The sequence below is a fragment of the Gracilinanus agilis genome, chromosome 2 (assembly GCF_016433145.1).
Source record: "Gracilinanus agilis isolate LMUSP501 chromosome 2, AgileGrace, whole genome shotgun sequence".
Classification (NCBI taxonomy): Eukaryota; Metazoa; Chordata; class Mammalia; order Didelphimorphia; family Didelphidae; genus Gracilinanus; species Gracilinanus agilis.
In genome coordinates this window covers 403149019-403173185 of record NC_058131.1, presented here as the reverse complement: position 1 = coordinate 403173185, position 24167 = coordinate 403149019, and the positions used below count along the sequence as shown (strand labels likewise).

The 24167-nt window shown below is 41.5% G+C and overlaps 1 protein-coding gene across 1 annotated transcript in view; it reads right to left on the bottom strand.

Annotated features, from left to right (window-relative positions):
* NRG2 (neuregulin 2) overlaps positions 1-21827 on the bottom strand; it is a 264251-nt gene extending 242424 nt beyond the window's left edge. The window contains 2 exon segments of the mRNA XM_044664532.1: positions 21073-21547; positions 21549-21827. Of these exon segments, the coding sequence (XP_044520467.1) occupies positions 21073-21547; positions 21549-21827 (754 nt within the window).
* Positions 21828-24167: the final 2340 nt, after the last annotated feature.

Sequence of the window (24167 nt, the reverse complement as noted above, 5' to 3'; positions counted from 1 at the left end):
GAGGGAGGGAAGGAGGGAGGGAAGGAGGGAGGGAAGGAGGGAGGGAAGGAGGGAGGGAAGGAGGGAGGGAGGGAGGAAGAAAGGAAGGAAGAAAGGAAGGAAGAAAGAAAGGAAGGAAGGTCTTTCTTCTTTGACTGTTAGCCAAGGTTACATGCCCCAACATTTTGCTTTAATATCTATCAAAAACAAACAACAACAACCATCAAAAAAAAACTATCAGATCTGACACACTGGCAGACCATGATATAGATTAATGGGAAAAAGCCAACTCATATAGCAATCTACACAGTAATTTATTCAACAGAAAATTACCCTTTAACATCTCTCCCCATCCCCAAGACCTCACTGGAGTCTATTTCTCACTTCTCTAAAGCGTGGGGGAGGTGGGGGAATGAGTATCCACATGGTCTTTAATAAATCATCAATTATTAATAATGCAATTCACAATATTTACTGTTATTGATCCTGGCCCTCCCATTGTCCCACAGGGCATAACAAACAACATACCATCCAGGTTCCTTTAGGGTGACAAACATGTATAAACCAAAATCTTCTGCCTCTGCATATACCTTCAAAGTACTTCTTTCTAGTAGTTTATAATAATATAGATAGAAAGAGACAGAATAGAAAACTAGTAGATGTTGGCACCTTTGAGAGTTATAGAGTCTAAAACAGACAATAGTTTATAGAATTAAGTTCTTTATTAGTGCTTACTTCATTTTAAAAAATCTGTGATTTCAATTGGAGTGAATCCTCCTTAATATAGATTGCAATCTGTCATAGAAGATAACAACAACAATAAAAAATAGTCAATCCAACGCAGCAATTTAGAAGCAAAAGCACCTAGTTGTATTATTCTCATAGTTCCATTTGGGATGGCATTGCTATTTCTAGTTTGAAGATTTATACCAACACATTCCATATAAGTCTCAACCAAGCACTTTCAGTGAGCCAAAAGTTTCTCCTATGTTAATGACCTAAATCTAAATGTAAGTCATTCTTCTCTTGTCCCTGAAGTTTGATTAAAAGCGCTTCTAAAAAAAAAAAAAAAATCAAGGACTCTCCCAGAGGTTTCTCCCTTTGAAAAGGTCCACAAATTGCCAACTTTAAGTATAGCCAGGGCAACCCCAGTCCCAAAGCTCATCAGTATGAGACTCTCTCTTTATTGGTGGAAATCAATGTCACATGCTTGGGTAGAGTTATAGAGAGTGGAAGCAAAGAGAGCTCCAGACTCTTCTGACTTTCTTTGGGTCTTTTCAGTTTCCTCATTTCCTTAAAATCTCTTTGGTTTCTTCAATTTCTTTGAATCTCCTAAAGCTCTTCAGGTTCTTTGGGTTTGGACACTTCTTACTTTCATCTTTGAGAGAGAAGATGAACAATGTCACAACACTCCAGGTTGTCGAAGAGGAAATAAGACTCTGGGAAGTCACTGATATGAGAACTGGTGGTCTCCACCATGTCCTTATCCCCAGCTTGCTATGCTATAAACTTCAGGAAACTTCCCCTTGGGGGATAGCTAGGACTCTCTTGCTTGAGTTGAGTTACTTCACTCCCAATTCTGTATTGTCTGGTATATCTTCTCATATGCTTCCCCTAATGTCTGTTTTGCTACCACCTTGGATAAATCAGTTTCTTTGCTACTTACTATATGTAAGTCAAACTGGTATTTGGTAAGAAAGGGGTCAAGCCTTGGATATAAAGTATGGGGTCTTCCTTCCTTTAATTAATAAACAGAAATCATAAGTTTAATTTGAATCTGAAAACCACACCCCCAAGACTAATAATATTTAAGCGAAGAAACAGATAAAAATCTAGCCCAGTATCTCCTCTCTCTGGGAAGAGCAGAGTGGCCAAGCCCCTAGCCCCAACCTTCTACTTCCTTTCCTGACTGGAATTAAAGTCTCCCTTGGAGAAGGAAGGGAGATTACAGACTAGAGATGTCTATTCTGTCTCCCTTTGAGCCACACAATGATACCTACCTCCATGCTACATATGAAGGACAGCTCTTGCTACAAACTAGAGAATTTTTACAAACCAGAATTTACCTATCATTCGCCACCACGTTTAGAAAGTCATTCCAGGGACAGGCAAGTGGCTTAGTGGATAGAGAGCCAGGTCTAGAGACAGGGACTCCTGGATTCAAATCTAGCCTCAGAAACGTCTCAATTTTGTGAACCTGGGCAAATTACTTAATCTCAGTCGCCTAGTCCTTACTACTCTTCTGTCTTGGAATTGATACTTGGAATGGGTTCTGAGATAGAAGGTAAGGGGAAGGAAGGAAGGAAGGAAGGAAGGAAGGAAGGAAGGAAGGAAGGAAGGAAGGAAGGAAGGAAGGGACTCTAGCCAAAGACATGTCAGAGACCACCTCCCTTCAATTCATAGACATTTCCTATTGCCTTTCCCCAATTATGCTACTTTCTCACACCAACACATTGCCTTCTTCCATTCCATCCTCCCCCTATTCCTCACTGAGCCCCTGTATTTGTTAGTTTGTTTTTACTTCAGAAAAAGGAAATATCTCTCCTGGGTAGGTAGCATTATATTTAGCACTTTTAAGGTATGAAAAGCACTTTACCGGTTTTTCCATTTGATCTTCACTACAACCTTATAAGGTAAGTACTATTATTATTCCAGTTTTACAGATAAAAAAACTTAGTCTGAGAGAAGTTAAAGAACTTGTTCAGTTATACCATCGCTAAGTATCTGAGGCAGAATTTGAACTCAGAACTTTATGACTCCAAGTCTAGCATACCCTACATGGTGTACCATCTAACAGCCAAGATCAGCCAATAGTTAAATATGACTGATTTTCAACAATACTCTTTGTCAATTGTTATGTTTATACATTTTACCATATATACATACTTTGTGAATTCTAAGACAGAAGAAGAAGGTGGACTGGTTACATGGGAGGAATGAAAGATGCCAAGTGAATGGCTAGAGCACTCTCCTAGTATCCTTGTGATATCAGAAGAAATAGAGTAAAGCTTCAAGCACATTTGATGAATGCCCCATAACAAGCTTTTGAGAACACATAAACAGGAGTCATCTAGAATTTTTGTTGTTCAGTTGTTCCACCAAGTCTGACTCTTTGTGAGCCCTGATCAATAGCTATCCACGGCGGGGCAGCTGGGTAGCTCAGTGGATTGAGAGCCAGGCCTAGAGACAGGAGGTCCTAGGTTCAAATCCGGCCTCAGACACTTCCCAGCTGTGTGACCCTGGGCAAGTTACTTGACCCCCATTGCCTACCCTTACCAATCTTCCACCTTATAAGTCAATACACAGAAGTTAAGGGTTTAAAATTAAAAAAAAATTAAATTAAAAAAAAATAGCTATCCACGGGGTTTTCTTGGCAAGGATACCAGAATGGTTCCCTAATCAATCCCACATCTGGATGTGGGGGGTAGTGATTAGGGAATTGCTTAAGGCAGTGATGGGCAAACTATGGCCTAGATCTGGCACTCAGGGAATAGTTTGACCAACACTGCTCTAGTGGATCAAGTGAATCCGGTGGATCCTTTTGTTAAGTAGCTTGCCTAGGGACACACAGCTAGAAAGTATCAGAGGCTGGATTTGAATTCAGGTCACACTCTAGCCACTGAGCCACTTAATTGCCTCACCTAGAATAAGCAAACCTGAATCAGGTCTATTGGAGGGAAGTCTTGAATCAATGGGATCACAGATCACACACATACACACACACACACACATACACACACACACACACACACACACACACACACACACACACACACACACACAGAGGTTGTAGTTAAGAGCCTCCAGAAGCAAACTTTAAGAAAGCCACATCCAAAAAGCATGGAGTCTGTCAAGAATGTGGGCAGGAGGATGGGCTGTAGCAAGATTAGCACAAGGGAAAATTGTATTCCCAAGTGAACAAATCGCAGCTCCCACTCCCATTTGTCCTTTCAGCTCAGTGCAAACCACGCACAGTGCAGTAGAAACCTACTCAGATAATTTCCATAATGAGAAGCCAAGAAAGTAAGTTCTCTCCTGATCTGGTGGCCACCCATATTCCTCTCTAACACATATTTTATAATCTGTTTCAACAATAAGGAGTTGCTTTTGGAATGAGCAATGTCTTCCTTTGTGTTCTAATCCACTCCCCAAGGTTGGATCTGTGAAATGGGAATTAATGATAACCCTGTATCCTGAAACATATTTTTATCCCTGTTCACCTACACTGAGACCCAATGGACCAAACCCAGAGGGATGGTGGACAGTGTATCATTAGTAGATTTCTGGTAAATGTCATTGGCCTCTCCAGAGCCACAGTCAGTTGTTTCGTCAAGAAATAATAATTAGAGGAGGCAGTTGGGTGGCTCCATAGATTAAGAGTCAGGCCCGGAGATGGGAGTTCCTGGGTTCCAATCTGGTCTCAGATATTTCCTAGCTTTGTGACCTTGGGCAAGTCACTTAACCCCCATTACCTAGCCCTTACCACTCTTCTGCCTTAGAACCAATACACAATACTGATTCTAAGATGGAAGGAAAAGGGTTGTGTTTTGGTTTGTTTTAATAAATACAAATTAGAGGTGCCCCTCTTTGGAAAAACCTTAGTCTGAAAAAAAAAATTCATGTTTTGTCCAAATAAAGGCAGGGGGAAAAACAAGCTATACTCATTAGTACATAGAAAATGCATATACCCCTCTTCCTGTTCTATGCCATGAGGAGTCTTTCTTTCACTGGAACAACCAACAAAGGCCACAGAAGGAGAAGAGAGGAGTATAAGGGAGAGAGATTGTCCCAATCAAAAGTTCTGGAAGCTTTTCTAGCAGCTGGGAATGGATAGTTGAAGAGTTGGGGCTATAAGTAAAAGAAAAAAGACTAAGATTGAAATAACCTAATATAAGGAAGTAAGGAAGGGAAGGGAAGGGAGAGCAGCCCCCAAGTTAGGAGACTACAATAAGTCAGAGTCTCCACCCAGAGATAGAAGGGATAGGAAAAAGGACAAACAGAAACCAGAATTATCAGATTTCAAGAAAGAAAGGCAGTAGATGTTCTGCTTTTGGGAGACTGCTTAGCTGGTCCCATTTTCATTCTGTGCCAATTGGATCCTCCTGAGGTCTGAGACTCCTTTTTTATTTCTGAAATCTGGTAACCCAAGTGACTAGGCTGGGGAAGTACCACTGGCTGCAGGAGCCATCCCTGCAGTCCCTTATCACCACAGAAAGAGGAATTCAGTCACTAAGAAGATCAGCTGTTTAAATTCAAGAACAGGGACTATTTCTCTCACTGCTGCCCTTTAATAGGCCCTTTTCTTTAAGACCATGTGCCAAGTTAGCCTCCAAAAAGATACTCCAAGAGGGGGAAGTACATGCACAACATTGAAAGGAGAGTGGGTGCAAAGGACTGATTTAAGGCCACAAGCAATACAAGTGAGGAAGTTCTACCTTCCAGTTGAGTTCTTAAGTTATTAATGCTTCGTTGCTAGGTCTAGGAGACAATGAAGCCTGCAGTAGACAGTTCCTTTGAACTGCTGTTCAACGCCAGGACCTTTTTCAAAAGGAAAAACAGGAGGCTATCCTGAGATGAAGTGATTAAAAAAGGAAATCTATCACTGGGGAGGAGATCTAGGGAATAGTTATGGAAACAGATGCTGCAGAAAATGCCTCATTAATTGCAGTGATGAGAGAAATAGTGAAAGGGTTAAGGTGACAAATGAGAGAAATTAACAAAAAACAGATCCTTTCTCCTCACCCCACTCCACTCAGCCCCCAAAGCAGAAGATAATTGTCTACGCTAAGATAATGTGCCTGACTCTAGGAGAAGCAATTCTCCATCCTAAGCAACTTGAGGATGAGAAGGCAGAGAGAGCTGACTGAAATCAAACTTACCCAAACAGGAGAAGGGGCATCTCCATTTGAGAACCCATTAAACAAAATGGAGAAGTGTTGGGGCAGGAAAAACTTAAGCAATGTGACCAGTAAACATCACTAATCTGCAGAGCACATAGCTAATCTCCAATCAGGAAAAAAAAAAAAAAAAAAAAAAAAAGAGGCAAGACAAAGACTGCTCTAATAGGATGAAAGCAGAAACAAGCATGTGTTTGCAAAATGAGAGAATTGAAAGGAAAATCATGTGTAAGAGACTGAGAACATTTCAGAATATTAAAAAAGGGCATAACCGCTCCAAGAACTCAATTGAAAAGCAATTATGAAAAAACAAAGTTCTAACCACTAAGGTACTGTCAAAAGGCTGGTCAGTATTCTCTTCAATCCCACAGCATCAGATTTTTATTTAAGGAATTTTGTTATTATAAAGTAACAAATCAAAATTCTAAATCAATAGGGACCCATTACATAATTACTCATTACAAAGAATGAATTCAATAATACTGGAGTACTATATCACCAAAGGCAGCCAGGTGGGTGGCTCAGTGGATAATGTGTTAGACCTGGAGTCAGGAAGACCTGAGTTCAAATCCACCCTCAAACACACTAGCTTTGTGAACCTGGGTAAGTCATTTAACCCTGTTTGCCTCAATTTCTTCCTCCGTAAAATGATCTTGAGAAGAAAATGGAAAACCATTTCGGTATCTTTGCCAAGAAAACTCAAAAGAAACCACAAAGAAACAGACATGATTAAGAGACAGACATGACGGAAAACGACTGGAACAACACTATATTACCATAAGGAAAGAACAATGTTAAGAATACACAGAAATAATCATGTAACCATGTTAACTTTTCTAAAATATAAATATTAATAAATGTTTAAAATTTTAAAAAAAGAATACACAGAAATGTGACAAGTGATTATATGAAATGATACAAAGTTTAAAAAGCAGAATACTATAACTTTGTGAACTTTGTTATGAAGTAACAACCAAAATACCAAATGGGTACAGCATGGTTACAAAGAATAAATTTAATAATTTTGGAGGGATATCACCAAAAAGAATGAAAAATGCTGTTTTACATGATTGCACATGTAAAATCTCTTTAAGTTTGCTTACCATGGGGGTGGGGTAAAGGGAAAAAAGGAGGAAAGCAGGGAGAGAATTCAAGACTCAGAATTCTTTTTTAAATGTTGGAAACTATTCTTACATGTAATTGGAGGGAAAATAAAATAAATTTTAAAAGAATGAAAAATGTTTAGAATATACAGCAATAAGGCAAGTGAATATACAAAATAATTCAAAGTTTAAAACGTAGCATACTAACTATAACTTTGTAAATAGCCATATATTTGAACATATAATCATAAGGATTTAAAAAAATTGTTTTGATTATTGAAATAATTTTAACGTCTCTATATAAATTCATCTTTTATTATAAAAATGATCAAATATGTAAAAAAATGGCAAAGTTTCAATTGGTTTCACAGCATTACCAAGCACTAGCCAGAAATTAATCAAATATTAAATAAGCAAATATTTGTAGGTCCTTGCCCTCCAGGAGTTTACAATCTACTTGAAAAGATAAGAAAGGTAGGAATGAAAAGATTAACAAAACAAAGAGGCAAATGATAAGGACCAAAGGAGAGGTGACACAATAAGTCCTTAGGGGGTAGGAAAATCCAGAAGCCTAAGATCAAAACAAGTAGGAAACAAGGTCAACCTAAAACCCATCTGCAAAAAAACTAAGGAATAAAGTATCAAACTTTAGTCCAGTTCCACAAAGAAAAACCTTACTTCAAAGTCACATATATGAGCCCCAACTTTTGATAGTCATCTCTCAAAAGAAACAAAATCATTCCCAATACTATTAATCCATCTTATCTGAATGGATCAGTAGCATCATCTTCCATATATATATATATATATATATATATATTTTTTTTTTTTTCCACCAAGTTCTGTCAAAAATGACAAACTGTGGGGGCAGCTGGGTAGCTCAATGGATTGAGAGTCAGGCCTAGAGACAGGTCCTGGGTTCAAATCTGGCCTCAGACACTTCCTAGCTGTGTGACCCTGGGCAAGACACTTAACCCCCATTGCCTAGCCCTTACCACTCTTCTGCCTTGAAGCCAATACACAGTATTGACTCTAAGATGGAAGGTAAGGGTTTAAAAAAAATGACAAACACACCAAAAAAATCCAGAGAGCTTGCCTTATGGTACTCATAGAGCTCTGATTCACCATGATGGAAAGAATGCTTGACTTGGAATCAGAGGACTTGGGTTTGAATCCCAGCCCCATCACTTCCTACCTAGAACAAATTAAGCTCACTAGGTTTCCTCAACTGCAAAATGAGAAGTTTAAGATCTCTTCCAACTTTAAATGTCTGATGCTAAGATATGATCTCCAGACTACTCCATATACCATAGCAACTTAAGAAAGTTGCTTCTTTTGGGAACTTAGTTTTACCTGTGGAAATAGTGAATGCTACTTATTATGAGCCAACCCAAAGTGGAAAACAGATATTCATTTGAGCAGTCTAAGAAAAAGGCAAGGTGTTCCCACTACTTAGAAAGGCCCTCTGTATGTTGTATGTGGCTGGGGATCCTGGGTGCAAAAGAAAATAATTTAAAAGACAGATATTCTGTCCCTGGAGGTTAAAAGAGCTGTAGTATTGTCAGCTGAGGTGCCAGAACCATTATTCACAGGTCAGCTGTTCTAAAGCCTGAAAAGTTACTAGTACCATCTGCTAAAGGCAGTTCAACTATTGGGAAGAACAATAATAACAAAGAGTTTGTGACATCTGCCAGAATAGGACAACAAAGGAGGGGAAGTGGAGGTGCATACAGGAAGAAGCAACTGAAGAACTGCTAGCAAGAGAACAACAAGGTACAGAGCACCCATATGGAAGCAGAAATTCCAACTGGTGTCAAATCTAGGGTGTACTATTAATCGCAAAGAAAGCATAAGTTCCCTCCCTGGAAAGGGCAGGGGGTCTTTTGACAGTCTATACGTTTGGAAGTCCTTTTGGAATCTTTTACTTCATAGAGGATAAAACTGTCTTATACATCAAAGCTTTGTGAGCCTGAGTGCTTATAAGAGGAGCTGGCAGTCACCCTTAGGAGTGTGCCAAATAATGAAAGCCTTCATTTGAGTTGAGAAATTAAGTCAGAAAATTAAAAGATCTCCCAATGCAAACCCAGATCCTTTCTCCCTTCAGAAGGGTACCTCTAACACAAGTCAGACAAAAAATATTAGATTCAAAGAAGCATATTAGAGCTTAGTACATTTGTGTGTATGTGTGTGTGCTATAGGTCATTCATTAATTCCCCAGGACTGCTAAAGGGCTTCATCATGCAATTGACTCTATCATGTGATTTCCCCTCCTCACTCTTGTCCCAATGACAATGAGATTCCTAAGTGAGCTATGACTATAGGGGGAGGGTTTTTTCCTCCCTCCCCTAAGTAGATGGTCACATTACACAGTCTTTGGCCTAGGTATATCATAGCAGTATTTCCCTAAACAATCATCATCATAGCTTGAAATGCCATCATAGATCATCTAACCTACATACCTTATTTACAGATGAAGAAACTGAAGCCCAGAGAGAGGAAGTGAATTGTCTAAAGCCACAGAGTACTTTAGTGTCAGACCAGATCAGAAATAGAATTCAGGATTCTTACTTCTAGTTCAGTGCTCTTTTTACTAAAGCTTCCAGTTTTAAGAGATCTTAAAAGCCGTCTCTCCTGGGTTCTCTTCCATATCTCTTCTTTTTAGTTTTAAGTGGGGACTGCTTACGTATGTGGATGGATATATCTACTTAGCACATTGGCTCCATTCACTGACTTTCTGGACCCCACAATACTCCAGGATGCCTTGTAGTATTAGTCTGAGTACACAAAGATCCAATTGCCATCTGGTGCCCATTGAAAGCATAGTATATTTCTCAGTTTCAAAAAAAGTAGAACATTGTACCAAGGAAGCCAAATTAGGAGTCAGTGATTAAAACAAAAGGATAACTGGTAAGTGAATATAAAAATCATGATTTTACATTATGATATTATATCCTATTTTCTGTTATTTTGAAAACATACTGACTTCCAGAAGAAACAAAAAAAAAGGTAAATTAATGCCAGGGAAGCAGTTAGTTGTTAGCTACCAAACTGGACTGCTTGAATAAAGCATGGAGTTATAGAAGGGGGAATTCTTTAACTGAATAGAAATGCCCTTTAAAAAGGCAGAGTTCTGGGGGCAGTTAGGTGGCTCAGTGGATTGAGGGTCAGGCCCAGAGACGGGAGGTCCTGGGTTCAAATCTGGCCTCAGACACTTCCTAGCTGTGTGACCCTGGGCAAGTCACTTAACCCCCATTGCTTAGCCCTTACCACTCTTCTGCCTTAGAATCAATACCCAGTATTGATTGATTCTAAGACAGAAGGTAAGGGTTTAAAAAAAAAAAAGGCAGAGTTCAAAACTAGAATTCAACAAACCAGAGAAAAAGGTGCCTGCCTTTACATTGTAAGGGTAAAAATAAGATTTTTTTTAATACTAATTTGAAATATCTGATAATTTAGAACTGAGGTTGGGCTAAAGTTTACCTTCTCATTCTAGTCCAAGGTAGCTGGGGTGGGGAAGCCTTCACTAAACTAGCTAACAATGTCAACATATGATTAGGAAGAGAATGTTTAACTTACTTAAGAAAACAAACTGCTTTCAAGTAAGTACTTTAAAAGTTCCCAGTTGGATCTCATGAAGCATACTAAGATATGGTTAAAATAGGTACATGATTTAGACCTGGAGGGTGACACTATAAGCAAATTAGGGGAGCAAGGAACAGTTTACCTGTCACATCTATATGGATAAGGGGAAAAATTATGACCAAAGAAGGAAGGAAGGAATGCAGAAAGCTGGGAAAATATTTTTACAGTATCTCTGATTAAGGCTTCATTTCTCAAACATATAGAGAACGGAGTCAAATTTATAAGAATAGAAGTCATTGCCCAATTAATAAACAGTCAAAGGATATGAACAGGCAGTTTTCAGACAAAGAAATAAAAGCTACCAATAGTCATATACAAATTGTTCTAATTCCTTCTTGATTAGAGAAATGCAAATCAAAACAACTCTGAGGTACCATCTCACACCTATCAGACTAGCTAATATGACAGAAAACAAAAATGATAAATGTCTGAGGGGATGTGGGAAAATTGGGACATCAATGTCTTGTTGAAGTTGTGAACTAGTTGATCAACCCACTCTGAAGAACAATTTGGAACCATGGCCAAGGCCACAAAATTGTGTATACCCTTTGATGCGGCAATACCACTACTAAGTCTGTGTCTCAAAGAAATTTTAAAAAGGAGAAAGCATATATTTGTACCAAATATTTACAGCACCTTTTTTTTTTGCAATGTCAAAGAATTGGAAATTGAGGGAATACCCATCAATTGGGGAATGAGTAAACAAGTTGAGGTATATGATTGTAATGAAATCCTATTGTGCTGTAAGATGTGAGGTGCAAGATGATTACAGGAAAGCCTGGAAAGCCTTAAATGAACTGATGCAAAGTGAACAGAACCAGGAGCACATTGTATACAGTAATAGCAATATTGTACAATGATCAACTATGAAGGACTTAGCTATTCTCAGCAATACAAGGATCCAAGATAATTCCAAAGGACTCATGATGAAAAATGCTATCCACCTCCAGAGAAATAACTGATGGAGTCTGCATGCAAAACAACACAATCTATTTTTCACTTTTATTTCCTTCATGGGGTTTTTTAATGGGTCTTTTTCCACAAAAAAAAAAAAAAAAAAAAAAAAAAAAAAGGTCAAGGGGGGCAGCTGGGTAGCTCAGTGGATTGAGAGCCAGTCTTAGAGATGGGAGGTCCTAGATTCAAATCTGACCTCAGACACTTCCCAACTGTGTGACCCTGGGCAAGTCACTTGACCCCCATTGCCTACCCTTACCACTCTTCTGCCTAGGAGCCAATACACAATATTGACTCCAAGACAGAAGGTAAAAGTTTAAAAAAAAAAAAAAAAAGGTCAATATGGAAATATGTTTGACATGATCACATATGTATAATCTATATGAAATTTCTTGCCATTTCATAAGAGGGAGAGGAGAGGAAGAGAAGTTGGTACTCGAAATTTTAGAAAATGGATGTTAAAAATTGTTTTTTTAATGTTTTTACATGTAATTGGAAAAAATAAAACATTATCTAGATAGATCGATATAGATATGTTTTAAGAGTTTTCAGTTGGAATAAAAATGATAAGCTAACAAGGAATCATTCTCATCTCTTCATTAAAGAATGTTCTTAAAGGTAACTTGGCAACACTTTAATAGCTCATTTTGGGTTACTGTTGACATATTTGAAAATAATAAAATTGCATTTCTTTCATTAAAAATAAATCTACAATTTAGATGGACCTTCCTTCCTCTTCATCATCGTTATTCCAAATTATTGGGAATTTACTACAGTATAGTTTCTGTTTAGATCCATCAAACATAGAATTGAAATGATTAAAGGGCTGGCATTGACACTTTTAGTAGATGCCATTTCCTGAATATATTTGATCCAGCGAGTTTATCAAATCAAGCTTCTGCCTCAAATGATGACTTTCTGAGTTTCACTGTTGTTGAAGCAGGTCTGCTGCTATGCAGTGACCTTACACTATTTCATTTCCAATGAATCTTAGACCAGCCTGGCTTCTGCTACCTGAACCAATCACAAGAGCTAGACCAAGTAAAGCATCCTAGCCTGAAGGACAAAGTCAATGCTTATTAAATAGCAAATCTGGGTGAGGATGGGGAGAGTGAAAACATAGTCAAAGCCGAGCAGGAAGTCCATAAAGGATAGAGAACCATTAAGGACTGTTTTGAAAGGTAAAGAGAAATGTGGGTGGTTTTTCTTTCTTTCTTTTTTTTTTTTTTAACATAAGAGAATAATCACAACTTGAACATCACATTATTGGCTTTGATTCTATTTTTACCATCTGGTACCAAAACCCTCTAGCAGCAACTATACTTCAGTTGACATCTACAAGGGTTAAATCAGTGTTATTAACTACTTCCCTAATTATGTCCGGAAGGGACAATCTGGAGTTGTGCTTCCCCATCATCAATTCCCTGACAAAAGTATTACTAGTGGCAGAAAGACTCTGGAGACCTGTATTTTCTCTGGGGGCAGAAGCCACAAGGTGGGGGGGGGGGGGAGGGGAGGAGGAGGAGGAATAATGTTCAGAGTCCATTGCCAGTAGTCTGAGAAAGAGAACATTACTGTGAGCTTGCACTCTTAATGCCAGACTTTCTGCCCAAAGAAGGGAGGATACTTAATGTTATTTCTCATTTATCCAAATATTTCAATTGCTTAGAAGCAACTCCTCTCAATCACTCTGAATCTCTGCTTCTTTGACCCTAGACTGGCAAAAGCTTCCTACTTCTTCAGTTGGGTACAGCAAGTACTAATGTCTCAGTCATCCTTTGAGTTTTGGTTCAGCCCTAACTCAGCAAGATTTGTCTTTAGAAAGGGAGCTGGAGAGGAAAGGTGGGAAACATTGTCCCTGAAGTCTGTGTTTAAACTTCCCACAGAAGAACCATAATTCCAAACTTTTTTCATAACTTAGCATTTCTATCCTTGTTCAGTTGAATCTTCTTGAACCCATTTAGGATTTTCTTAGCAGAGATACTGGAGTGGTTTGCCATTTCCTTCTCCAGTTCATTTTTCGGAGGAGAAAACTGAAACTAAACAGGTTAAAATGACTTGCCCAGAGTCACAGTGCTAGTAAATATCTGAGCCTAGATTTGAACTCTGGAAGATGAGCCTTTCTGACTCCAGGATCTGCACTCTATCCACTCTACCAGCAACTTACCCTTGGCCTCATCTAATTTCCTCCTTTCAAATTGAATTTCATAACTTCGTTTGAAAATATAACCTCAACTTATTCATGTGAAAATGGGATTTATCTCATTTGAAATAATCAGATGAAATCTTAGCTTCTCACAGACTTCCCCAAAGACACACAGAAATCCAAGTCTGCAGGTAAGCTACCTACAGAAGCTAGGGGACACAGAAACTACAGACACTCCAAGCCTGGAGTCAGAAGACCCATAGTAGAAATCCAGCCCCAGACATTAGCTATCTAACCTTGGGCGAGTCATTTACAGTTTCCTCAAATGCGAAATGGGAATAATAATAGCACTTTCCTGCCCAGGTTGTTCTGAGGATCGAGTGAGATAATATTTGGGGCTCGGGGGGGAGGGGCATAGCACAGTACCTGGTATATAATAGGCACTATACAAATACAATAATGAATTAACTCTTCTGTATCAGAAGAAAGATTGGCATGGTGAAGTAAGAGAACCTGGGTTCTTCTCTTGGCTCTGCCATTGACTACCTGTGTAATGCAAGAGTCATTTAAGCTTTCTGTGCCTGTTTCTTTCTCTGTAAAATGATGGAGTTGGGCTAGGTGGTCTCGAAATTCAAAAACTGACTCCATGAAGACTCAAGAAGATGAAAGTTGTGTAACAGTAACTCCATTGACAATGATATTCCTGCTCTTCCAAATAAATGGGGGCAAAGCCAAATGTCCTAAGCCAATAGGATTTAAAAAGTGAAGACTTTTCAGCTCCCAGATATTTACATATTTGCCTTTTTCTCCTTATTCAAATGGCAACTCTCTGATCCTTTGAAATTTTAATACTAAATCCCGGCCAGTTAGCGCAAACACAGTACTTCAAAGCACAATGCAGGTAGCTAATTCCTTCTGGACTAACAGCAGCTGTATGCCAATATGGTGAAAATCAACCGTGCACCCGGCAACTGGTGTTGCTGACTTCTCAATGGAAATAAAAGCAGACATCTACTGTGGACTTTCTCTTTCTATATATGGCATCAAGTAATTTCCCATCTAGAAGCTGCTATAAGACCGCAGTGGACTGGAAGCATTGTAAATAGTCATTGTCGTTGTGTGGATTACCCTTCTTTTCAAGGATTTGGCCTTTGAATCACAGATTTGAGTGCCCCAGTTAGAGCTCCCAAGGTTCGTTTCAATGAATAGGTTTCTGGGCATTGTCTCCGAAGTGGATTGTTGTTGGTTTTTCATTCTTGCCCCTAGGGTCTCATTTCTGAAGCCCGGAGGAGGTTTAGAGGTAAAAGAGGAACTTTCACATTTGGTACTTGATTAAAAAGCATCAACAACGGGGCTGGTCCCCGGGCCAAGTTAAGGGGGGGAAAAAAATCTGACCCAAGCAGTCACAGCAGAAAATATTTTAGAAGCAAAATTACCGTTCTCCATCTGGGAAATGGAAGCTTTCACTCCGAAATGTTTTGGAAGCCTAGGAAATTTATCTATTTCAAAGAAGAGGCAAAAATTTATCTTTTTTAATCCCCTTTCCTTCTGATTTAAAATTGATACTAAGTATCCATTCCAAAGCCGAAGAGTGATGAGGGCTAGGCTATTTTAGTTAAGTATTGCCCAGGGACACACAGCTAGGAAGTGTCTGAGACCCCATTTGAACACAGGACCACCCGTCTCTAAGCCTGGCTCACCTAGCTGCCCCAGGGACAAAGATTTTTAAGACCCACTTCACTCCTAAAATGATAAGAGATAATACAGAAAATGTGAAGCACACTGCCTGCCTTAAATTGTATAGGTCAGAATGTGGAAAGTGCCTTTGCATCAGAATCCCAGGGCTGCCACTTAATTAACAATGTGGTCTTGGACTTCTGGCATCTTCTCTGGGACTCAAGTAAAGGGAGTTAATGCTAAATCTCTAAGAACTTTAAAAATTTCCTCTCCTTACCAAGCCCCATATCTATTTTGTTCTTTAAACTGAAAAGCCAATATCGCTTTCTGGGAGATGGGCCCAGGTGAGTTCAGATTGCAGAATCATTGATTATACATAGGCATTCGGGATTTAAAATCCTATGAGGGATGTCCTTGGCTCAGTATCTGGAACCCTGCCCTTCCCCCCCCCCCCACAAATCCTATTAACCTGAAAATGCACAATGGTAAGAGCCTATTGTGGTGAGGTACTCTAGCTGATAATAACCCCCCTTTGGGAAAAGGATCCCCACAGTGACAGATAAAGAGACAAGGCTATCACCAAACTCTTGTTTTCAATAAATGGTCAATCTGTGTTGCCAGTGATTAGAAGGGCAAGAATATTTTCGGCTTACTTTTGCCCATTTCTCTGGGTACACAATACAGCTTGCCCCCTTGGCTAGTCAGTTCCTAATCTAGTTAGTTTCATTTTCCCCCTGCAATAGCACCAGCACAGCTGGGTTTCCAGCTGGGCTAAAGGAATGAATAATGCTTTAAATAACTGTGGCTTTTTCAAAGTGTGAACTTTCTTCTGCTTAGTACTGAATTTCGTGAACGGCCTCTTTCAGTAAGTGAATTTAGAGGCTAAGGATTTATAATTACTCTAAAAATGGGAAGCCCAATGGGCACGTATCTGCTTTTAGCCATCACACTCAAATAGGAAACCGAAGTGTTCTGACTTTCAAAGGGAGGACGTGGATGCCTGGACTCCTTATGTCAAGCCCTGCCTCAATACCCGTAAGGAAACTGCGAAAAGAAAAAGCACAGGAGATAGCAGCAAGATAGGGTGTAATTACACCAAAATACAAGCAGCAATCCTTGGGAATGCAAGACTATTTGCAGAACGAATGGGATACTTTTATCTAGCATTGTGAGGAGTTATTATCCCTGCTGAGGCCCCTCTACCTCTTCCTCTTCCCCTCCCACAAAAGGGAAGGAGAAGACTCACAGTTATGCCTTATTTCAAGAAAATTCAGAGATTTCCCAATCTAAAATGTTAGGGAGAGAATTTTGGATAATGTATGCACATTATTACTTCAGGGTTTGAAGGATCTAGGATTTCTTCAGTGTGGGTACTCCTCCTGCCAGGGCAGACTGAAGCCCCTCATGCTTTAGGAAACCTTCCTCTTCAGGTGCAGTGGCCAAACAAGTCATCATGCAGAGGCCTACCTTCTGAAGAATCTCTCTGAATTTAGCCAGGCTGCTCTTCAGACAAGAGACGAGCAATCTGTTGCCAGGCCGGTATTCAGAGCCTTTCCAGTTGGGTAGTTTGTGTGCCACTCATCGCTGGCACAGCCTTAGAAAAGCCAGGGTCACCTCCAAACCTTGATGAAGTGTCTGGAGAAGGCTTCAGTGGAGAAAATTCACACTCACTAGTACAATCTCCTTCTTGATTCATCCTTATGTTCCAAAAGGAACCCTTACTGTTATTGTCATTGTTATCAAAGCACCACTCTTTTACAGGAAGTTTTTCTTTATTCCCCCTTTCCCTGGTTGCTAACATCTTCTCTATCTTTTATTTAACTTTTCAGTCCTTTCAAGTGTGTCTGACTCATAACCTCATTTGGTGTTTTCTTGGCAGAGATTCTGGAACGGTTTGCCATTTCCTTCTCCAGCTCATTTTACAGATGAGGAAACTGAGGCAAACAGAGCTAAGTGACTTCCCCGGGGTTACATAGTCAGTAAGTGTCTGAGGCCATATTTGAACTCAAGAAGGTGATTTTTCCTGACTCTGGGCCAGCACTCTATCTTCTTCAGCCATCTAGACACCCTTGTGTTTATTTTGCGTACATTTTTGTATATACTTATATGTATACATTGTCTCCTCTGATAACTATTTCGTTTTTTGTCTCTGTATCCACATTCAGCAAGCATGAGGCCTGACACATAGTAGAAATTTGATAAATGTTTAATGATTGATTGCCTACTCCCTCTGTACTCTACCTCCCCACCCCCATGAAAACATTCAAAGCAAAGAGATATAAGAAATACATTCTTTCAGGAAGTTGTGAAAGTAGACAGCAGAACAGCATTTTAAGGGGAGAACAAAAAAGAAGATAATATGGCCATTGGACTGATTTCAATTCAATAAACATTTATTCAGTGCCTACTACTTGCTAAGCTTAAGGGGATACAAAGAGGTAATAAAAGACAGTCTCTGCCCTCAAGGAACTTACACTCTAATGGAGAAGACAACGTGCCAGCAAATATATACAAAGCAAGCTATATATAGGACAAATGGGAAATAATTAAAAGAGGGAAAGCACTGGATTTAAGAGGGGTTGGGGAAGGCTTCCTATATAAGGTAGGATTTTAGTTGGGACTTCAAGAAAGCCTGAGGGGTCAGTTGTTGGAGCAGAAAAGGGAGAGTATTCCAGGCATGAGAGAAGACCACCAAAAGTAGGCTCCAGTCTTCACCTTCACCAGTATATACCACCCTAAAGTATTTGTCTGGTCCCCCTAAAATATAGTTTTTAAAACTATTGCTCTAAGACCCACACCTCCCAAAATCCAGAGATCCTAAAGTCTTAATTAAATAATGAAACAATTAGGCTTCAGTCACTTAATATGACTACCACTACAGTTACCAAGGACCAGCTTCTCTATTTTGTTATAGGCCAGTCTCCTCCAATAGGAAAGTCCCAGCAAGCTCATGGCCAACAAAGTTTGTTTTACACACAGAAAAGAAAAATAAGGTTGCTGGGTTTCTTTCCTCCCTATCATATGGCACTATGGTCAAGATGACTACGTTTCCTTGAATATTCCACTATCACTACTTTAATCTTATTTTAAGGTTCTTTCTTTTAGCTGAAATAAAAAAGTACAGCTTCTCTTCCTTCATCCATGTTGCCAAAGAGCTTATCAAATCTACAATCTGCTTTTTTTCATTTTTCCAGTCTCTAGTGTCTGAACAAAAAAAAAAAAGTCATCAAACTGGCAGAAACCTACCAAATATCAATTTAAATCAGGATCTTTTCATTTTAAAATGTTTGCTTTCAAACACATCCCCTTCTCCCTGGCAAATTATGATGTGTGAGGCCCTTCTCTTTCCCAGTAATTGCAGTTCTAAATTTATCTTTCCCGTAGCTAAACCATATATGCCGTTTTAATAATATGAAAATGTCCCATCTTAGTAACAGGCTATATCTCTACCCCTAAATTAAATCATTTTTAAACCCTTACCTTCTGTCTTAGAATCAATACTATGTATCAGTTCCAAGGCAAGAGTTATAAGGGTCAGGCAACGGAGGTTAAGTGGCTTGCCCAGAATCACACAGCTAGGAAGTGTCTGAAGTCAAATTTGAACCCAGGACCTTCTGTCTCCAGATCTAGTTCTCCATCCATTGAACTACCTAGCTGCCCCCCAAATTAAATTATTAACTAGTAGATCAGGTGGCCTATGACAGGAGAAGGGAAACATTCATCATTTCCCAGAATACCTTAAGTTGGCCATCAGATCCTCTGGGAAAAGGAAAGTGAATCTTTTAAAGATAAGTACTTTGCACTTGTCCCCAGGCAAGATTCAATAAATAGACTTCCTGCCCATTTCCCACTGAATGTATGAATAAGATCCATAGTTCCATGAGGAGGTCTCCAGTAAGATGAAATAGGCTTGAAGGCAAGCACTTCTTGAGTGGTCCCAACAGCCCAGCACAGAATAAGCCAAAGTATGAAAATAAGACAATAGTTTTGCCTTATGTCAGAGTAATGAAGCATTCTTTTCCCCAAACAGGTTTATCTTTTCTGTTGTTCCTATAAAAAGACTATCACAATTATTTTGACAGAAGTAAAAAATGTAGCTTAAAATAGCCTGCCCCGATATACTCCGTAATACTTGAAATCTTCTACCTGAAGGACACACCAAGAAGCCCTTCCCATAGCAAATGGCAGTTTTTGGGAAGATGTGTTGGGCAATAGTTTAAAAAGTATGAATCTAGAAGAATGACGAATACAAAACTTTTTGATAGTTATTCCCTGTTCTCTGCCTCCCCCAGCTTCTCTCCTAGCCATCTCTTGTCGGTGGGCACACTAGTAAACATTCAGACTTCCAAGGAAGTGCAATACATCTGTCGTGATTTAGGGACCACACAGTTCAGAGAATCACTAACTGCATACAATTAGCAGGTTCTCTTTGGGCAGGTGGCTGCAATCAGGTATCCAAAGAAAGAAAAGAAGAAAATTAAATACTTTAATGGGAAAGACACAAGAAAGGTTGGCTGTGGCAGCCAGACCTTTAAGTTAGAGATGATCCGGACTGAAACATCCTTCTGAGACGCTAATTAATACCAGATACAATGACATTTTTAAAAGAACCACTTCTCTCCTAGAAAAGACCCACTTCAGAGAAAACTGCTCTCACTTTCTCACATCAAAGAATCTGCTTAGCAACTCCAACGTCTAAGAAATTTCAAAATGTTACCTCTAATCACCTGCATTTTTTTTTACTGCACCCAGCATCATGGAGATGACAGATGCAGTCACTACAGCCTGCCACCGAACTGTTAGAGCTGAACTTACAGCCCGTTTCGAGAAAGTTACCCCAATATTTCATCATCAACATAATCTAGAGAAATCCTATGCCTGTTAAGAAATCTCTAAGAGATATACCAGAAACTCTGAACAACAGGCTTTTCACAGTCCCTGAAATGGATCACCAGGCCTGACTACTGGTCCTGGAGGATAAGACCTGACAAAGCCAGGCACTGCTGAGGTTGGGGATAAACACAACACATAAAAAAGTGCCACTTGGAGAAAACAGTATCAGTTAAAGTCCGACTCTGCCTGCGCCAGCCATTTAGGGATGGGGGTGGGGGTGGGGGTGGGGTCGACGATTCCTTGGGAGAACTTGTGAGCATGGGCCTGCGAAGCCCAATAGAGTGCCCAGTTATTCCTGCAGAACCAATCCAGCCCATCCAGGGCAGTAGCCCAGAAAGAAGGAGGGGGCCCTCTGGGATCCCTAGCAACCTGATCAAGGCCGCTGAGGCCCCCTCCCGGCCCAACTACCCCCGGCCCGGCACCGCCCCGGAACTTTCCCTCTCTCCAGCCTCTGCTGGGCTACAATGGAAGCTTTCCAGCCCCACATGCCATCCGTCAGCCGCAGATTCCTGCTGGCACAGCCCCAAGGCTCTTCTCACGCCCCCCTTTCCCCCCACCCCCCAACCTGCACTCTTCCTCTCCCACACACACTTTGAACCCGCTCTTCCCGCACCTCCCCTCACCCATTCGTGCCAGCCTTCCTGGGCAGGGGTAGCCCCACCTCCCCAGCTGCTCGACCGACCCCCACACCTGCCAGGCCTAGGCACCTGCGGCACCTCTTCCCCCTTCCCCCCCTTCTCTTTTCTCCACCACCCCCCAGCGGAGGGAGGGGGTGACTCACCGCAATCGATGCACAGGATCCTGCCCACCTCTTTTTTGAGGTTCTTGCCGTTAGTGTCCAGGGGAGGGAAGGCCGTCTTGTAGACCTTGGGCTCTTCAGTGGCCTCCAAGAAAAAGATGTAGCGCTGGTTCCTCTCCACGGGCGCGCAGGAACCCACAGTGATCACCTGGTCCCGCTGCAGCCCCCCGTTCCGGAGTGGCCACTTGTCCAACACCTTCACCAGCGCCGCCCAGCCTGAGACCGGGGGCTCGCGGGTGCTATTCGAGCCCCCTGGCTGGACGAACCCCTGCACTTTGCCCTCCACTACCACAGGCGCCTTGAACGCCTGGTCCTGCACCGATCTGAGGCTGGGCGAATAGCAGGCGAGCGACACCCCGAAGAGCAGCATGGAAAAGCCGGGTGCCGGGTCGCGCCTCATGCCGCCGGCGGCTGCGGCTCCCCAGCGGGCTGCGGCGGCGGCGGCAGCTGCTGTCCCGGCTGCTGGGCTGCGGCTGTGGCTGCGGCCAGGGCTCTGGGGGCGCAGCGGGACGGGTGATGCTGCTGCTGTGGCTGCTGCTGCTGCTGCTGCTGCTGCTGCTGCTGCTGCTGTCGTTGCTGCCGCTGCCGCTGCTGTCGTTGCTGCCGCTGCTGCTGCTGCTGCTGCTGCCGCTGCTGCTGCCGCTGCTGCTGCCGCTGCCACTGCTGCTGCTGCTGTTGCTGCTGCACGAAGCCTCCTCCAGTGGCGGTGGCGGCACTGAGCAGCAAACCTGCCGCATCTGTCCAGGCCATTTGGGGGGCTCCGCCGCTCCGCCGCCGCCTCGGGAGGGGAAACACAGCCCGTTGGAAAACCGGAAACAGCGTAACGTGATCGCCTCGTAGCCCTCCGCCCGCGGCCGGGCGAGGTAACCTAACAGGGCAAGGGCGGGGAGGGGACAGCGCTGGCTACGCAGACTGGCAGGCAGGCAGGCAGGCAGCAGTCCCACTCGGAGCCGACCTGAAGGAGGATGCGGAGGATGTGACACCCGTCCTCCTGTTCCCTCTCCCACGCCCCCCGCGGCCTCTCGAGCTCCGTGGGGCACTGGCTTCTGCAGGGGAATTTGGAGCGGTATACGGGGGAATACTTTTACCTTCGGAGAGCTTGTTTGCCCGCTTTAGGGGTCCGCTATAAGCATCCTCAGGAATCCCGCCTATCTCTCCCCTCCCTACCTCCAGTCCCTGCTACCCTTGGCTAATAAAAAGACCTGAGAGCAAAGACCCTTCCGGAGAGCCCCAGTAACCTGGAGAATAGGGGCTCCAACTGTCCCCTAGTATTAGGGGAAACACAGGCCTCTAATCTCAGGTGTGCTGGGCCGAGATTCGGAAACTGACATCTGAGATCCAGTTTGGACTGGGAAGGCTTCTACCCTGGGCTCATTTGGAATCCCTAATGGAGACTGCAGAGGGAAGGAGAGAAGGGGGGGGGGGGGGAGATACTTGGAGAATGGCTCTCAGCTCTGGAACTCGTTCCTACACTTCTTTAAAATTAAAATAATAGTACTACCGGGATGTCTACTGCTTAAGGGCTGTTATTAGTCTCAAATGAGATAATGTATGTAAAATGTTTTTTACAAACTTTATAGAAGCCCTGTCAGTTATTACCATTATCCCCCAAATGTGAGTTAAGAAAAGGTTCTTACCAAGTCCTTACCTAAGAAGGCAAAAGTAAGGATTTTCCCTAGGAGATAGGCAAGTGCCTCCCTTTCTCAGTATTGGCTAGGAGATGATGTTATATTATGGACATCAAGAACTCATTACCACACCTAGATCTGAACCTGCTTGGCCTAGACCTTGGATTCAGGGATTTTAATTCAAATTTATAAAACAAACAAAAAAAATGTCCCTCTGTCCTATAATGTACATTATAAACCATCTTGCACCCAGGCAAAATGCAGTTCAGGTTGCTTTACTCTATCAATCAACCAATGCACTCCAATCTATCCTCCATTCCACCATCAAAGTGATTTTCCCAGCTGGATTATGCCCCCTACTCAGAAGTCTTCAGTGACTTCTTATCACCTCAGAGATCAAATACAAAATGCTCTGTTTGGCTGGCAAAGTTCTTCATAACATAGCTCCCTCCTGCATTTCCTGTCTTCTTATGCCTTACTCCTGGCCACTACTCCTCTATCCAGGGATCCTGGCTTCTTAGCTTTTCCTCAAAACAAGGTACTCCCATCTCTCAGCTCAAGGCATTTTCTCTGGCTGTTCCCACTTAACTTCCCTGCTAACTTTCCTGGCTTCCTTTAAGTCCCATCTTTTGCAGGAAGACTTTCCCATCCCTTCTTGATTCTAGTGCCTTCAAATTGTTAATTATTTCCAATTTATCCTGTATATCATGTGTTTATATCTATCATTTGCATATTGTCTCCTCCATTAGACTGGAAGCTCCTTGAGAGCAGGACTGGCTTTTGCTTCTTTTTGTATCTAAAGTGCATGGCCCAATGCCTGGCACACAGTAGGCATTTAATAAATGTTTATTGATTGACTGATTATCTTTCATTTTAGTGCATATTTTTCCCTGCTTTTCTGACTGTCTACAGCACATTTTGAAACACTATTCTACTCAAGTTCTAGAGCCTTAATGCTTATGTCAACAGAAAGTAAGGGGGCTCCACGGTAGCTAAAGAATGGGGGGAAATGATTATTCTTTCTTTGTTCAGTATGTGATATACATGGAGATGAGATCTTATGACTGACCTCAACTATTCAATGACTTGAGCAGAGAACAGAGTATTAAGTTTCTGAAAGGAGCAGCCAAAACGGCTGCTATTTTATTTATATTGGACATATATTGGGTATTCATTAATGGACCAGTGTCAGTGTAGAGGAAGTCTCTAGTCAATTGCCCCAGGGATCTGTCCTTGGCTTAAACTTGTCAATTCTTTCCTATAATGTGGTGCCTCGGTCTGAATACACTATTTCAGATGTTGCCTGACTAGAACAGAGGACAACTGGGCTATCACCTTTGCACACTATGCCTGTCTTCATTCAGGATAAGGCGCTATTTTTAAGGGTTGTTTTTTTTTTTTTTAAACCCTTACCTTCCGTCTTGGAGTCAATATTGTGTATTGGCTCCA